We start from the raw sequence: 18,156 nt of genomic DNA on the forward strand, positions 1-18,156 counted from the left end.
CCTGAAAACAAAAACCCCAAAACCCACCACCAACTTTTTACAAACTCACTCCAACTCCCTGCTGCAATCAGGCAACCAGTAACACCTGGTTCACTCCTAGCCCCTCCCACCTAGAGAGTGCTACCAACTGAGCCACAGCTGATAAACTAAATGCAGGGCCTGGGATGAGGGTGCAGAAAAACAGGAGGCCCAGCACTGAGGCTGGGAGATCAAGTGGGCCAGACCAGGAAGAGTATGTGGAGGTCAGGACCTGATGGTGGGGAGGCTAGGGGCCTGGGGGTACTCAAAGGGGGCAGGCCTTTATTCATTTTACATTTTTTCACAGCCACGCCGTCAGATAAACAAATTCAGGTAAGGTGTCAGAAAGGACAACAAATCCTACTTTACAGCTTACGTCTTTGCTGCATGGCAGAGCTGTTATCACTCTGCTCCGCTGGAGCTCTCTGCTCTCAAGTACTTTATTAGTCTCATATTATTTGCTTGCACAAGCATATAGGCAGCCAGCCAAAAGAGAGAAGAATGAGGACGCTGTGTAGTTACTTACATGTGTTGTTCAAGTCAGGGCTTATTTCAGCTGGCAAGTTTATGATTTTTTTTCTTTTGAACCATTTAATTTATTAATGAGAATGGCCCAGAAATTCGGGTCTCCACGGGTGAGTACGCATAGCGTACTCACCCGTAAGCCCAATGGAAGTGCCGGTTTCCTGCATGCGCGGGAAACCAGCACTTCCGCTCCCCTGAAAGAAGGGGTTCAGAGGTCGACTGCGTGTGCGGGAGAGGCGGCGCGTGTGCATCGAACTTGCGTTTTTTTTGCAGGTTTTCCCGGGAAGGTAAGTCTCCAGAAGTTAGACATGTAAAAAGCAGTCACAAGGCCTGCTTTTTACAAGGTAAGTGGTGAATTAATTAAAATTAAAACATTTTTTCCACAGGTTTATTATTTTTAAATACTTTAAAGAAAGGTAAGTTTATTTTTAGCCCAGTTAGAAAATAAAATTATGTTTTTCAAAAATTTAAATTATTGTTTAAAATAGTTATTTCATGTAATTTATAGTTTATTTAAAAAATGTGATTTAAAAAAAAAAATTATTTGAAGATTTAGTGATGTTTTGGGGCTTGTAGTATTTATAAGTTTGACAGCCCTTCCTGTCAAACTTATGAATGAAGCATTCCCTGCTCCGATTGGCTCCCCATGGCCCACGTGATCCCAGGGGACGCATCGAACTAACTGCGCCCCTGGGATACGCAAGCACTGCGCGCCGGCAGGTGGAGCAGGCCCAGGATCGGAATTCCACGGGGGCCCACAGCTCAACGGCCGGCGCGCAAGGTAAGTGCAGATCGGGGGCTTGCACCCGCGGGAAGCTCCTGACCCGAATTTCCGGGCCATTATGTTGGAAGTTTTATATTTAGAGGTATGTGGGAGGATGGGTGAGAGACTGTCAGCCAGCCTCAGATCGTTTGTTGCATTGTGACTGGGGAGAACATTTTTAGATTGGAGGCAATTGGGGGGGGGGGGGGGGGGATTTTTTTTACCCCAATATGATTCGCGAGATTATAAAAGAAGAATATACTAATTAAAAAAGACATAAACACTAGTAACATGTTGCCATGATAGACACTATGTTCATAATGTTACAAGGATCACTGTTGATGTTTTATTGTAGTGTTGATATGTTGAAGTTCAAGGGGCCATAGGCAGCAACTTGGGTGCAACGAGGGAGCAGGACTGAGGCTCAACCCACATGTTCTGCCACAGCTGTAATTGACAGGTTATACACATGAAATTGCCTCCAATAAACATAACCTACAAGACAAAGGAAACATACTCCAAATGTCAACCTGACACCACCCCACCCCATATAAATGGATTGAAATTCAATTAAAGATTATTACCAGACATTTGCACCAAATAAAATTCCATTGTTTCACTTTGTGCATTGCCATTACTTCTGATTTTAATAAAAACTCCAAAACCTTTACTTTGTTATCCTCTGCTAAATGACATCAGTTTGAAACACATGTGAGTTTACAGCAACGTCTGGCATCACGCACGCAACAATCACCATGCAGATGGACTCAAATGAAAATGGTATTACAGGTAGACTATCCTTTATCCGAACTTCCGAAAACCGAAAACCTCTAAAAACCGAAAGTTTTTTCGTTCAGCATAAGTCGTGCGCACGGCATGACCAGAGTGGCGCACGACTTACGCTCCCCCCGCTGACACCCACCCCGACGACCCCCCCGCCGACCCCGACCCCCCGCCGACCCCCACCCCCGCCGACCCCCACCCCCGACCCCCCGGCCGACCCCGACCCCCCGCCCCGACAAATTTCCCAGTCTTATAAAATACCTTCTGAAATCCGAAATTTTCCGAAAACCGAAACATGGCTGGTCCCGAGGTTTTCGGATAAAGGATAGTCTACCTGTATACTGAAACAGAAGAAACCCTGAGTTGAGAAATATGGCAATTTCTCTCTAACGTTCCCTAAGTTTGTACCTTTGCACAACCAAAACATAAAGAGAAAACAGCAGAGCCTCGTCCCAAGCAATGGAGAACTGGTAGCGTAGTGGTAATGTCACTGGGCTAGTAATTCAGTTAATTAAATAAATCTGGACTAAAAAGCTAGCATCAGTAATGGTAACCATGAAACTATCGAATTGTTGTAAAAACCCATCTGGTTCACTAATGTGCTTTAGGGAAGAAAATCTGCCGTCCTTACTTGGTCTAGCCTATATGTGATGTGATTAACTCCTAACTGCCCTCTGAAATGGCCTAGCAAGTCACTCAGTTGTAAATAACCGCTACGAAACATAATAAGAATGAAACCGGACGGACCACCCGGCATCGACCTCGGCACCGGCTACAGACACGGCAACGGCACACCCAGCCCAGTCAACCCAGCAAAGTCCTCCTCACCAACATCTGGGGACTTGTGCCAAAATTGGGAGAGCTGTCCCACAGACTAGTCAAGCAGCAGCCTGACATAGTCATACTCACAGAATCATATCTTTCAGCCAATGTCCCAAACTCCTCCATCACCATCCCTAGGTTTGGCCTGTCCCACAGACAGGACAGACCCACCAGGTGGCACAGTGGTATACAGTCGGGAAGGAGTGGCCCTGGGAATCTTCAAGATTGACTCCGGACCCCATGAAGTCTCATGGCTTCAGGTCAAGCATGGGCAAGGAAACCTCTTGCTGATTACCACCTACTGCCCTCCCTCAGCTGATGAATCAGTACTCCTCCATGTTGAACACCACTTGGAAGAAGCACTGAGAGTAGCAAGGGCACAGAATGTACTCTGGGTGGGAGACTTCAATGTCCATCACCAAGAGTGGCTCGGTAGCAACACTACTGGCCGAGTCCTGAAGGGCATAACTGCTAATCTGGGACTGCGACAGGTAGTGAGTGAACCAACACGAGGGAAAAACCTCATCCTCACCAATCTACCTGTCACAGATGCATCTCTCCATGACAGTTTTGGTAGCAGTGACCACCGTTCAGTCATTGGGGAGTCGAGGTCCCATCTTCACACTGAGGACACGCTCCATCGTGTTGTTGGCACTACCACCATGCTAAATGGGATAGATTCAGAACAGATCTAGCAGCTCAAAACTGGGCATCCATGAGGTGCTGTGGGTCATTAGCAGCAGCAGAATTGTATTCCACCACAATCTGTAACCACATGGCCCAGCACATCCCTCACTCTACCATTACCACCAAGCCAGGGGACCAACCCTGGTTCAATAAGGAAGCAACGTGCTATAGACAGGGCTAAGCGATCCCACAATCAATGGATTAGATCAAAGCTCTGCAGTTCTGCCACATCCAGTCATGAATGGTGGTGGACCATTACACAACTAACGGGAGGAGGAGGTTCCATGAATATCCGCATCCTCAATGATGGTGGAGCCCAGCACGTGAGTGCAAAAGACAAGGCTGAAGCATTTGCAACCATCTTCAGCCAGAAGTGCCGAGTGGATGATCCATATTGGCCTACTCCTACAGAAGCCAGTCTTCAGCCAATACGATTCACTTCACGTGATATCAACAAACAGCTGAGCGCACTGGATACAGCAAAGGCTATGGGCCCTGACAACATCCTGGCTGTTGAGCTCCAGAACTAGCTGCACCTCTAGCCAAGCTGTTCCAGAATAGCTACAACACTGGCATCTATCCGACAATGTGGAAAACTGCTCAGGTATGTCCTGTCCACAAAAAGCAGGACAAATCCAATCTGGCCAATTACTGCCCCAGCAGTCTATTCTCAATCATCAACAAAGTGATGGAAGGTGTCATCAACAGTGCTACCAAGCAGCGCTTACTCATCAATAACCTGCTCACTGATGTCCAGTTTGGGTTCCGCCAAGACCACACGGCTCCCGACCTCATTACAGCCTTGAACCAAACATGGACAAAGGAGCTGAATTGCAGAGGTGAGGTGAGAGTGACTGCCCTTGACATCAAGGCAGCATTTGATCGAGTGTGGCATCAAGGAGCCCTAGTAAAACTGGAATCAGTGGGAAAACTCTACATTGGCTGGAGTCATACCTAGCACAAAGGAAGATGGTTGTGGTGGTTGAAGGTCAATCATCACAGCCCCAGGACATCGCTGCAGGAGTTCCTCAGGGCAGTGTCCTAGGCCCAACCATCTTCAGCTGCTTCATCAATGACCATCAACGAATCCCCCACCATCAGCGTCCTGGGGGTCACCATTGACCAGAAACTTAACTGGACCAGCCACATAAATACTGTGGCTACAAGAGCAGGTCAGAGGCTAGGTATTCTGCGGCGAGTGTCTCACCTCCTGACTCCCCAAAGCCTTTCCACCATCTACAAGGCACAAGTAAGGAGTGTGATGGAATACTCTCCACTTGCCTGGATGAGTGCAGCTCCAAAAACACTCAAGAAGCTCGACACCATCCAGGACAAAGCAGCCCGTTTGACTGGCACCCTATCCACCACCTTAAACATTCACTCCCTCCACCACCATTGTACCGTGGCTGCAGTGTGTACCATCTACAAGATGCACTGCAGCAACTCACCAAGGCTTCTTCGGCAACACCTCCCAAACCCGCGACCTCTTCCACCTAGAAGGACAAGGACAGCAGGCACATGGGAACACCACCACCTCCAAGTTCCCCTTCAAGTCACACACCGTCCTGACTTGGAAGTATATCGCCGTTCCTTCATCGTCGCTGGGTCAAAATCCTGAAACTCCCTACCTAACAGCACTGTGGGAGTACCTTCACCACACGGACTGCAGCGGTTCAAGAAGGCGGCTCACCACCACCTTCAAGGGCAACTAGGGATGGGCAATAAATAAGCGAATAATAAACAAATGATGGAGTGAAGCAATCATATGATGACTGGTTGGGGTCTGCAAAATCACTCAAACTGCTCACCCTTCATTGAGACACTAAACCAAGCTCCTGTCTGCCTGTTCAAGTGGTTCAGGGAGATGTTATAGATCCCAGTACACTATTCAAAATAGAGTTGGCAGTTCTCCCGGTGTTTTAGTCAACAATCCTGGCTCGACTAATACCACAAAAACATTTACTATTCATCTCATTACTGTTAGGGCTATGTTGCTGGTGCAGAATGGCTGCTGCATTTACCGATATAATGGTCACCGCACTTAAAAATTAACTGATTCTGTAAAGCACTCTAAGAGGTTTCAGTATGATAAGGCGTTACATTAATGCAAATATTTTTAATTCATTATTTATTTGCATAGTCCCACTCCAGGGACCTGAGCACAAAATCTAGGATGACACTCCAGTGCAGTACTGACAGAGGTGCCAACTTTCAGATGAGATGTTAAACTAAGGACCCATCTGTCCTTAGTGGTTATAAAAGATCCCACACCGTATTTCAAACAGCAGAGGAGTTCTCCTCAACCAGACACCTCTCATTCTCACGTTGCTGTTTGTGGGAGCTCACTCTCTGCAAATTGGCTGCTGCGTTTCCTACATTACAACAGTGACTACACTTCAAAAGTACCTCACTCGCTGTAAAGCACTTGGGGCATCCTGAACTCGTGAAAGGCGCTATATAAATGCAAGTCTTTTTTTTCGTACTATTTATTTATTATTTAAATTGGGGAAAGTTTCACCCCATCTATTTTTGTTGGTAGCAGGCATCATGTAGCCAACATTGATCAGGATGCACACACTATGCTATCGATGGCGATGTCCACACTAAAGGATTAATGACCAACACAAACACAGCAAAAGTTTCTGTCTATTTAGAATCCTACAATGTCTCCTAAGAAGCCAAAAAAAATTACATTTATATAATCTAAATTAAAAATTTTAAATTTATATAGCACCTTTCACATCTTCAGGATATCCCAAAGCACTTTGCAGGCAATTAAGTACTTTTAAACTGTAGTCCCTGTTGTAATGTAGGTAAACTTCTCCAATAGAGAAAAGTAGATTGAATGACAATGAAAATAAATTAAATACTGAGATTACTTTTGCTCACATCTAATTGAAGGAAACTGCTGGTGTCAAATATTATGATTCAGTTTGTATTTCCAGACTTGGGTAATGCAGGTTTCCCAATTTCTTTTATGGTTATTTCTAGGGGACTACTTTGTATCACTTTCTGCATTGAACAAAAAGTTATGTTGTAACCATTTCTTCCTATTTAATTGCAAAACATGATGTGTTTATGTGAACATATGGAAAGATGAAAGTGAAAACGCTTCTGAATTTTTCAGATTAGTAACTTTCTTCCTAGGCACAGCTGGAAAGAAAAGTGTTGCTGGACTGAATTTCATGAAACCAAGACAGTAAGTACAGGAGGTACTAAATGGGAAAATTTCACAAGGTTCTCACTGGTGAATTTTTAAAAGCCTTTCCATCAGTTCATATGAAATGTGAGTTTTAGTCAAAAGATTAATTGATTTGAATTTCAAAATCTTTCTTTAATTTTTTTTAAAATCAATGTATTTTGTTTCTCTGTCTCCGTTGCATCTGTTCCGACGATGCCACCTTCCATACCAGTGCTTCCGACATGTCTTCCTCTTTCCTCAACTGAGGATTCCCCTCTACTGTGGTTGACAGGGCCCTCGACTGTGTCCATTCTGTTTCCCGCATTTCTGATTTCACCCCTTCCCCTCCCCACAGAACCATGCTAGGGTTCCCCTTGTTCTCACCTTTCATCCCGCCAGCCTTCACATTCAACGGATCATCCTCCGCCATTTCCGCCACCTCCAGCGTGATACCACCACCAAGCACATTTTCCCCTCCCCTCCCCTCCCCTTTCAGCATTCTGAAGGGACTGCTCCCTCTGCAACATCCTAGTGCAGTTCTGTATCACCCCCAACACCCACTCCCCTTCCCATGCAAACGCAGGAGATGTAACACCTGCCCTTTTGCCTCCTCCCTTCTCACCGTCCAGGGCCCCAAACAATCCTTCCAGGTGAAACAGCGATTTACTTGTACTTCTTTCAGTTTAATATATTGTATTCGCTGCTCATGATGCGGTCTCCTCTACATTGGGGAAACTAAACGCAGATTGGGTGACCACTTTGCGGAATATCTCCATTCAGTCTGCAAGTGCGACCCCAAGCTTCCGGCCGCCTATCATTTTAATTCTCCGAATCACTCCTACTCTGACTTTCTGTGTCTTCGGCCTTCGACACTGTTCCAATGAAGCTCAACGTAAGCACGAGGAACAGCACCTCATCTTTCTATTTGGCACTTTACAGCCTTTGAGTCTCAACATTGACTTAACAATTTCAGATCATAACCTCTGCCACCATTTTTCTGCATGGTAGCTGTTGATAATTATGCTATTCCCATTTACACCTCCTCTAGACCAATCTTTTGTTCCTTTACTTGTCCCATCATCATCTCCTTTCGCTTTGCACCATTGACTTTTTTGTCATTTAATCTCTCCTGCCTTCCACCCGATCACAGACCTTCCATTTTGTTCTTTCCTCCCCTCCCCCCTTTCCCTGTCTCTGCACTTGCTTAAAACCTGTTATATCTCTAACCTTTTCCAGTTCTGATGAAAGGTCATCGGCCAGAAACGTTAACTGTTTCTCTCTCCACAGATGCTGCCTGACCTATTGAGTATTTCCAGCATTTTTTGTTTTTATTTCAGATTTCCAGCATCCACAGTATTTTACTTTTGTATTTTGTTAGTATGTTGTGAGTGAAAATCTTAAAATCGGACTTTTTCTACAATTTTCTTACCACTGTATTTTCAACCAACTGAGGTTATTTTCATGAAAATACCACCATTTACAAACTTCAGAAGGAAAAAGATTCGGCCTTTAAATGTAAAATGATTGAAAGATGCTGAACCTTCAGCATTGTTATAATGCAAACTTGTCACTATAGGAGTGAGGAGAAAGGTTCGAAGTTTCTTTATGCTGAGGTTGTTGGAGTGTTTGAGGCAGAAACCATTGCGTGTATTAAGGGAAATTTGTATAAAAATTTGAAAAAGAGAAACAGTGGGATTAGTTTTGGGTTGCTCTAGCAAAGTGTCACACAGACACAATGGGCCAAATGGCTTCTTCTGTGCTGTAACTTCTATGGTTCTAAAATGCCTTACTTCACTGCATTTGCAATATTGTGATTTGTCACTCTCCTTCCTTGTTTATGCAACTATATAGTTTGCGAGCTACAATGCTATTTTTACTACAAAATACGTAATTTTATCCGTCAGTGCAATATGGGAGGGAAGGTGTTCTGCAGCTTGCTACTGCAGCCCTTTAAATTGCTGCAGCAGTGATCTGAAATACTCTCTTCACATGCGAGAGCACCAAGGGGTAGCAAGCTAACTAATTAGGGGCCTAATTAGAAGATCCAGTGGGCGGAGCTGTGAACATTTCAATGGGCAGATATCCTGCTGTTGGAGAATTTCCATCCTTACATATTATTTCTAACACCAGTTGTTTTAAACCTTACTGTCAGCATTAATCTGGAATGCTGGGTTGTCCATTAATATTTAATATCATGCAACAGCAATTTGTTAATAATACTATGGAGCTGTTAACATTGCAGAAATGCTAGGAGCAAGATTTAGAATCAGCAAATGACACAGATTATAAATCTACTTAAACAAATGGAGATGTATTCATTTCGCTCATGTCAAAATAGAGTAGATTTTTAACCATGTCACTCCTAATAAGGAGTGACATAAGGAGTGACATTTATCAAATATCACCAAAAATGTTCTGCATTGTTGTCACAAGGATTTTAGTAAAGCACATAATGATGGAACATGTAAAGTTTTCATACTATGTACACCACCTAGCGTAAGTCGTGCGTACGACTTACGCTGAACGAAAAAACCTTCGGTTTTTAGAGGGTTCCGGTTGCGGAAGTTCGGATAAAGGGTAAGTCGTGCGCACGACCCCCCGCCGACCCCGCCAGCCCCGACAACCGCCGACCCCGCCAGCCCCGACAACCGCCGACCCCGCCAGCCCCGACAACCGCCGACCCCCCCGCGGACCCCGCCGGCCCCGACAACTGCCGACCCCGCCAGCCCCGACAACCGCCGACCCCCCCGCAGACCCCGACAACCGCTGACCCCGCCAGCCCCGACAACTGCCGACCCCCCCGCGGACCCCGCCAGCCCCGACAACCGCCGACCCCCCCCGCGTACCCCGCCGGCCCCGACCCCCGCCGACCCCGACTGACTTACGCTGAGCGTCAGCGTAAGTCGTGCGCACGACCCCCCGCCGACCCCCCCACCCCACCTTCCGAAATCCGAAATTCTCCTTTATCCGAAACTCGGCTGGTCCCGAGGTTTTCGGATAAAGGATAGTCTACCTGTATCTACAAGATGCACTGCAGCAACTCGCCAAGGCTTCTTCAGCAGCACCTCCCAAACCCGCGACCTCTTCCACCTAGAAGGACAAGGACAGCAGGCGCCTGGGAACACCACCACCTCCAAGTTTTCCTCCAAGGTACATACCATTCTGACTTGGAAGTATATCGCCGTTCCTTCATTGTTACTGGGTCAAAATCCTGGAATTCCCTCCCTAACAGCACTGTGGGAGTACCTTCACCACACAGACTGCAGCGGTTCAAGAAGGCGGCTCACCACTACCTTCTCAAGGGCAATTAGGGATGGGCAATAAATGCTGGCCTTGCCAGCGACACCCAATTAATGTTAATATCAAAATCTCTTAATTGACCATTCAGGTGGTTTACATGAATGATTCATCTACTACAGTAGAATCAGATTGTGGTTTGCAATCAGAGTATTGTCAACCTTATACTTTACGGCATATGCAAGACACCCGAGGTGCCACTGATCCAGAAATCCTTTCTTTCTTAGCCCTTTATAGACTCAATATTTTTGCTTAATTATTGTGAATCCATGACACTGCAGAAAGGCAGATGGCTTCAACTTTTTAACTGTTTATGTTCCCTTCACAAAATCAGCTTCAACTGGAATCCAACATGATGGGATAAAATCACCTTAATTAGGTTTATGTTAAAACAAAACAGGCGCCATTGTAAAGTAAAGCATGGACTCTATTCTTGGCATCCTGTTGCATTTCTGATTTTGTATTAGTTCCTGATTAGCTATAACAGTCGAGAAGTGCTGTTTTTAAAACCAATGACAGACTGTAATTACACTATTTGAGCTGTTTTCACTAAAGTTTGTTTTCAAAGGGAATTGTATAACTAGTAAAATGTGAACATAAATACTATAGCTTTGAAATTTAAAACATGCAGGAGCAATAAACATTTCAGGCTTTAAAACATCACAAAAAAACGTAATGTAGACAATGCCTGGGCTCAGAAAATCAAAGGAAATAACAGCAGTGCAAGAGTGTTCACATCATTAAGATATCAATCACTCCCATTAACCCTTTTAAATGTGCTTGGACAAAAAAAGCATCGAAAGGATTCTTTCAGTGTTAATTGTCAGTAAAAAGTGAATTTCCTGTGTTTAACAGGAGCTCTGTCATCACAGAACAATAAGAAATTTGGTCACTGGTAGTTCATGATAGCAGTTCAGTTACCTGGACAATCTCCAGCATTGTGGAATAGTTCTAATGAAGTTAAAACAATAAAAAAAGGCAGTACATGTAATGAAAACAAGTCATTTTAAAATTATTTATTATATGAACATTGTTACATTTATTTACAACTATCCTGGAATGAGGCAATGGAATTTAATTCATTCATTAGTTAATTTCAATAATAGTACGATTTATTCTGTCAAGAATTGTCCTATTACTAGAAGAATAAAAAGCTTCACATTAGTTGCCCATTAGGTCCCATCACCCAGTGCAGCATAAGTGAATTAATGGCAATGCGATGCTGACAATCTGATGCAGTTATAGTGCCTCCATGTATTGCTGTTAAGTAGGTCAATGCAGAGTCTCCTGCATAAGTGCTCAAACCCACACAGGGTGCTGATTAATGGTTTATGACTGCCGGTGACATTTCTAACAATGATTGAAAGGGGCTCTGAGATATTCAAGACCTTCCAATCATTAAGAACCTAAGAACATAAGAAATAGGAGTAGGAGTAGGCCATTTGGCCCCTCGAGCCTGCTCCGCCATTCAATAAGATCATGGCTGATCTTCAACTCAACTCCACTTTCCTGCACTATCCCCATGTCACTTGATTCCCTTAATATCCAAAAATCTATCGATCTCTGTCTTGAATATACTCAGCGACTGAGCCTCCACAGCCCTCGGGGTAGAGAATTCCAAAGATTCACCACCCTCTGAGTGAAGACATTTCTCCTCATCCCAGTCCTAAATGGCCGACCCCTTATTCTGAGACTGTGACCCCTGGTTCTAGACTCCCCAGCCAGGGGAAATATCCTCCCTGCATCTACCCTGTCAATCCCTGTAAGAATTTTGTATGTTTCAATGAGATCACCTCTCCTTCTTCGAAACTCTAGAGAATATAGGCCTAGTCTACTCAATCTGTCCTCATACGACAATCCCCCCATCCCAGGAACCAGTCTGGTGAACCTTTGTTGCACTCCCTCTATGGCAAGTATATCCTTCCTTAGGTAAGGAGACCAAAACTATACACAATACTGCAGGTGTGGTCTCACCAGGGCCCTATATAATTGCAGTAAGACGTCTTTACTCTTATACTCAAATCCTCTTGTAATAAAGGCGAACATGCCATTTGCTTTCCAAATTTCTTGCTGAACCTGCATGTTAACTTTCAGTGATTCATGCTCAAGGACACCCAGGTCCCTCTGAACACCAACATTTCCCACTCTCTCACCATTTAAAAAATACTCTGCTTTTCTGTTCTTCCGACCAAAGTGGATAACTTCACATTTCTCCACATTATATTCCATTTGCCATGTTCTTGCCCACTCACTTAGCCTGTCTATAACCCCTTGAAGCCTCCTTGCATCCTCCTCACAACTTACATTCCCACCCGCTTTGTATCATCAGCAAACTTGGATATATTACATTTGGTCCCCTCCCCTCATCCAAATCATTGATGTAGATTGTGAATAGCTGAGCTCCAAGCACTGATCCTTGCAGCACCCCACTAGTTACAGCCTGCCAACCCGAAAATGACCCGTTTATTCCTACTCTCTAGCTTTCTGTCCGTTAACCAATCCTCAATCTATGCTAGTATATTACCCCCAATCCCATGAGCCCTAATTTTGTTTAATAACCTCTTGTGTGGGACCTTATCAAATGCCTTCTGAAAATCCAAATACACCACATCCACTGGTTCCCACTTATCTATTCTTCTAATTACAACCTCAAAAAACTCTAAGATTTGTCAAACATGATGTCCCTTTCATAAATCTGTGTTGACTCTGCCCAATCCTATTATTATTTTCTAAGTGCCCTGTTACCACGTCCTTAATAATAAATTCTAGCATTTTCCCTACTACTGCTGTCAGGCTAACTGGTCTATAGTTCCCTGTTTTCTCTCTCCCTCCTTTCTTAAATACTGAGGTTACATTTGCTACCTTCCAATCTGCAGGAACCGTTCTAGAATCTATGGGGGGAAAAATTCAGTATCGCCCCATTTGGGGCGCCATTATCGGCCATGCACAAAGTTTAGCGCCTGGCGCTAATTATCGCCTCCGACAGCAAACTTGGCTTTTATCGCCCTGGAGGTGATTGGAGCGCTAAATCAGGCGCTTCACACCTGTCTTAAGGCGCAAAGGCCGAGGAGCAAGGCACTACCTCAGAGCGCTGGTGAAGCAAGGAAGGGCAAATCAAAATAAGCCTGCAAAGTGCTGCTCAGTACTCAAAACTCCTTCACACAGCGTTGAATCTCTCCAGAAGTCTCTCTCTCTCTCTCTCTCTCTGACTGCGTGGTGCAAAAATGTCAGCGACAAAAAAAGGCAGGAAGCGGTCGCCTTTAAATTACGCTCCCCTCGTCCCTTTCTGACAGCATAATGCTCCCCTCAACCTGTCGTTGCTAGCGGCAGGCGGTAAGGCAGGGGGCGCCACTCAATATCCGGTCCAGGGCACTACCGGGGCGTTGCGCACTCGACTGACATCATAATGTGCCGGCGCAGGAGATCGTGGTGGTAGTGTTTAGTGCCACTGCAAAATGTCTAGTTAATTTCGCGAGCGGCGCAAACATCGCCGCGCCCGGGCGCTAGTTGCTTTGCGCCCCATCAGCGCCCTCTTAAGGCGCTAACAGGAGGCGCAAACAACTGAATTTTTCCCCCCAGGAATTTTGGAAAATGACAACCAATGCATCCACTATCTCTATAGCCAACTCTTTCAAAACCCTAGGATGTAGGCCATCAGGTCCAGGGGATATCTCGGCTTACAGTCCCATTAATTTCTCCCGTAGTACTTTTTTACTAATAGTTCAGTTTCAGTTCCTCATTCTCGCTAGACCCTTGGTTGTCCACTATTTCCGGGAAGTTTTTTGCGTCTTCTTCCGTGAAGACAGACACTTAGGGCTGGATTTTACCAGCCCTGATGAGGCAGGTTTAGAGGCGGGACTGCTGGGAAAGTCAAAAAGAATGGGAGTGGGTCCCAAACCCGCTCCCAACCCGCCTCCAACCAAACTTCCCGGGAGTCGGGTCCCCGATTTGCGCAGGGACCCGACTCCTAGCGGCAGGAAGAGGATTATAATCACAGAAATCACAGATCACAGAAACCCCACAGTGCAGATAGAGGCCATTTCGGCCCATCGAGCCTGCACCGACACATATCCCACCCAATCCCCGTAACCCCTACACCAACACATATCCCACCCTATCCCCGTAACCCCACGTATTTAATCCCCCTAACACTAAGGGTCAATTTATCATAGTCAATCAACCTAACTCGCACATCTTTGGACTGTGGGAGGAAACCGGAGCACCCGGAGGAAACCCACGCAAACACGGGGAGAATGTGCAAACTCCACACAGACAGTCGCCCGAGGCCAGATTCGAACCCGGGTCCCTGGCGCTGTGAGGCAACAGTGCTAACCACTATGCCACCGTGCTGCCATTCGGCCCTTCGAGCCTGCTCCGCCATTCAACGAGATCATGGCTGATCATCCAAACCCTAGCACCCGGTCCCTACACCGACAGCCATCCCACCCAAGCCCTATCCCAGTAACCCCGTAACCCCATGTATTTAATCCCCCCTAACACTAAGGGCCAATTTTTATCATGGCCAATCAACCTAACCCGCACATCTTTGGACTGTGGGAGGAAACCCATGCAAACACGGGGAGAATGTGCAAACTCCACACAGACAGTCACCCGAGGCCGGATTTGAACCCGGGTCCCTGGCGCTGTGAGGCAACAGTGCTAACCACTATGCCACCGTGCTTTATCAATTTTTTGGTCCTCCCAATCCTCAGGTTTACTGCTCTTTTTGGCAGCATTATAAGCCTCTTCCTTTGATCTAATACTATCTTTAACTTCTCTTGTTAGCCATGGTTAGAAACTGAAGGATAGTACAGAATGCTGCCCAAGTCTTTTTTGAACTTAAGAAAACAGATTAAAAATTAGATTGCCTACTGGCTCCTAATAAACTGGCTGAACATGTGCCACCTAATAATTACATAGTTATACTGCACCACATGCACAGCAGAAGTGGATTCTATACTAGCAATAAATGGTTATGCAAAGTCAATGGTTATACTGCACATCTGCCATTGATGAGGTGCAAAATATCACATCACATTGATGGGATATTATTGTTCTGCCAAACTGTATTTTATAAAAGTGTAAGATATCAAAGCCAAGATTCCTCCCAAATGTAATTCTTACCTGGGTATTCATTCCTGTCTACGTCTGAGCCTCCTCGTAAGGTAAAGCCAAATCCAGGCGGCATGGACTGCGAGGGCCACAAGCCCTCCAGGATCTGTGATGGTTTGGAATTTAACCCAGTACTGTGGCCATTGTAGATCACAACTTTGCCTCTCCTATCTTCACCCCCAAAAGGTATACCAACTGCGATATCTACATTAGCAAAATAAATAATAAAACAGGATTAATAATTAAAAAGGGCAATGAAGATTATATTTACCAACATCTCTCTTGAAATATAAAAAGACATTTGACATCACATGCTTAAAGAACACTTGACAGCATTCACAAAGCATGGCTGCACTAAAGTGCTGACTATCACCAGTCTGGTATGCGTTCGCACTCTTGGTAAAATTTTAATACTATGCAGAAACCAGATACTAATTATATTTCCACTATGGCCTATCATATGCCACAAATATTTCTTATGTCTAGAATTGAATTAATATTTAATGCTATTTATAGGCGATGAAACTAATTCCAGACATAAAAAATATTTGCGACATACGATACATTCAGGAATGTAATTGTGATTTCACTCAGATTATCACCTTCCTTGGACGTGTTCTTGCTTCCCAAATCTGTGCCCAGCTTTTCCACAACGTTATGTGAATCTCTCCAATCAGGTTTCCACCTCAGCCCATCTACTACTGAAACCCTCATATCTTGCCTTTGTCACCTGCAGACTCGACTATTCCAAAGCTCTCTTGGCCAGCCTCCCATCCTCCACTCTCTAGAAACTTCAGCTCATTGAAAAATGTACTGCCATATCCTCTGCTGCAACAAGTACCGCTCACCCATCACTCCTGTACTTGCTGACCTACATGGGCTCCCAGTCCCGCAAAACCGCCAAGTTAAAATTCTCATCTTTGTGTTTAAATTCCTACGTGTCCTCGCTCCTCCCTATCTCTGTCCCCTCCTCCAGCCCTACAAACCCCGACACTGAAACTCTGCGTTCCTCTGACTCTGGCCTCTTGTGTAACTCTCCTCCCTTCACCCCATCACTGTCAACCGTGCCTTCAGCCGTCTAGGCCTTATGCTCTGGATTTCCCACCCTAAACCACTTCACCTACTTCTCCTCCTTAAGATCCTCCTTAAAACCCACGCCTTTGACCACCTCTCCTAATAACTCATTCTTTGGCTCAGTGTCCATTTTTATTAAAATACGCCTCTGTGAAGCACTTCGGGGTATTTTTCTATGTTAAAGGTGCTATATAAATACAAGCTGTTGTTGTACATAAATGCAAGTTCTTTCTTTCTTCTTTTTATTATCACTAGTGAGGCCTGAAATTATTTTAAATTTCTTTGGTTTTATAGACTGTTTGACTATTTAAGGGTTTTGACATTATTGCAGTCCTGTCAACTGCCAATGACTTGGTTTCATCCAGCCCATGGCACTGCAGGATATACAGGAAACTCTCGATTTACCGGCACCTAAATAACCGGAAATCTCTGTTAACCGGCAAAATTCAGGAGTAGGTTCAGGTAAGTTTTACTTCATATTAGTGGCCGTTCCTGGATCTGTGGCCGTGTAACTGGGGTTCTTGCACCTGTTGCTATGCAAGAGGGATGCCTGGATCTGTGGCCGGGGTTCCTGCACCTGTTGCCATGCAACAGGGACGCCTGGATCTGTGGCCATGTACAGGGCTCTCGTACCTTAGTAAGTATACCTCTCTGTAATCCGGACTTTTTGATAAACCGGCACCACGCCGGTCCCGTCGGTACCGGATAAAAAAAAGAGTTTCCTGTATAACTTACCAGCTTGCTCACTGCTGACAGCAGCAAAAAAAAAATCTTTGGCTAAACCAAAATTTTCATTTGGTATTCTTGCTTCGTAAATGCATTAAACTGGTTCAGCACATTGGCATGCTTGTGCTTTGATGTAAAATTGCGTTATAACGCAAGTACACCATTTGTACTGGTTTAGGTCAGCATCTATTTACTGGTCTGTGCGTGAACATTTAAGAAAAAATTCTGGCAATTAATAAAAAGGATGGGAGAGGTCAATTCAGGAAATGGAGCTCTGGTTTTCAGCACACACAGTATCGTTCTCCAGGGGGCGCTATATAAACATGTGATGCACAGAGCTGGTTTTGGCATTGCTCTCCCAATACCTGACATTATCAGAAGTGTCTTAAGATTGTAATGACAAACAACTGACATTAAAATGACACACCAATCTCCTAAAATATGGGCAGCTGCATTGTCGATTGAGACTAGCGATTTGGGACTGAAATGTCGCAGTCATATTGTTGGTCTTATAGTTGCTCTCTGGCCAGGGAAAATGCTGTTCTGTACATGCAGAGAGATCCACTTATGAGCATCCAAATGTTGGTTAAATTGTATCAAAAAATCAACAGGACAGTCAGCTAATTAAAAATGTTGCTTCACATTGACTTCAATTGTACTGCAGTAGGTGTGAAGCCAAAGCAGTTTAATTACCTCCTCACACCGCCTGCCTAAATTTAATTCAGCTGACTGCATATCTGGACTACACTGCACAACTTTCATTGAAGCAATGCCAAAAGTGATTTGCATTAATGCAAACTGTGGAATACAACTGTCTTATTAAACTTGTCTCTTTCGCAGTTCCATGTTTGTATTTCTCACAATCTCTTTTCTCAGCTTGACTTCAAACAATTTGTTGTCTAACTTGCAATTTACAGAAAATCTCTTCCTGTTTCCCTGCAGTTTCATACTTATAGAAACATAGACACATAGAAGATAGGAGCAGGAGTAGGCCATTCGGCCCCTCGAGCCTGCTCCGCCATTCAATGCGATCATGGCTGATCATCCAAATTCAGTACCCGGTCCCTGCTTTCTCCCCATACCCCTTGATCCCTTTAGCCTTAAGAAATATATCCAACTCCTTCTTGAATATATTTAATGTATTGGCCTCTACTGCCTTCTGTGGTAG

The 18,156-nt window shown here is 44.8% G+C and overlaps 1 protein-coding gene across 1 annotated transcript in view; it reads right to left on the reverse strand.

Moving 5' to 3' along the window:
• itga8 (integrin, alpha 8) overlaps window positions 1-18,156 on the reverse strand; it is a 291,754-nt gene that overhangs the window by 203,279 nt on the left and 70,319 nt on the right. The window contains exon 13 of the mRNA XM_085987920.1: window positions 15,201-15,392. Coding sequence (XP_085844046.1) covers window positions 15,201-15,392 — 192 coding nt within the window. The remainder of the gene's footprint in view (window positions 1-15,200; window positions 15,393-18,156) is intronic.

This window comes from Somniosus microcephalus, chromosome 5, assembly GCF_052327205.1.
Source record: "Somniosus microcephalus isolate GS21.2 chromosome 5, FLI_Smic_1.0, whole genome shotgun sequence".
NCBI classification, from domain to species: Eukaryota; Metazoa; Chordata; class Chondrichthyes; order Squaliformes; family Somniosidae; genus Somniosus; species Somniosus microcephalus.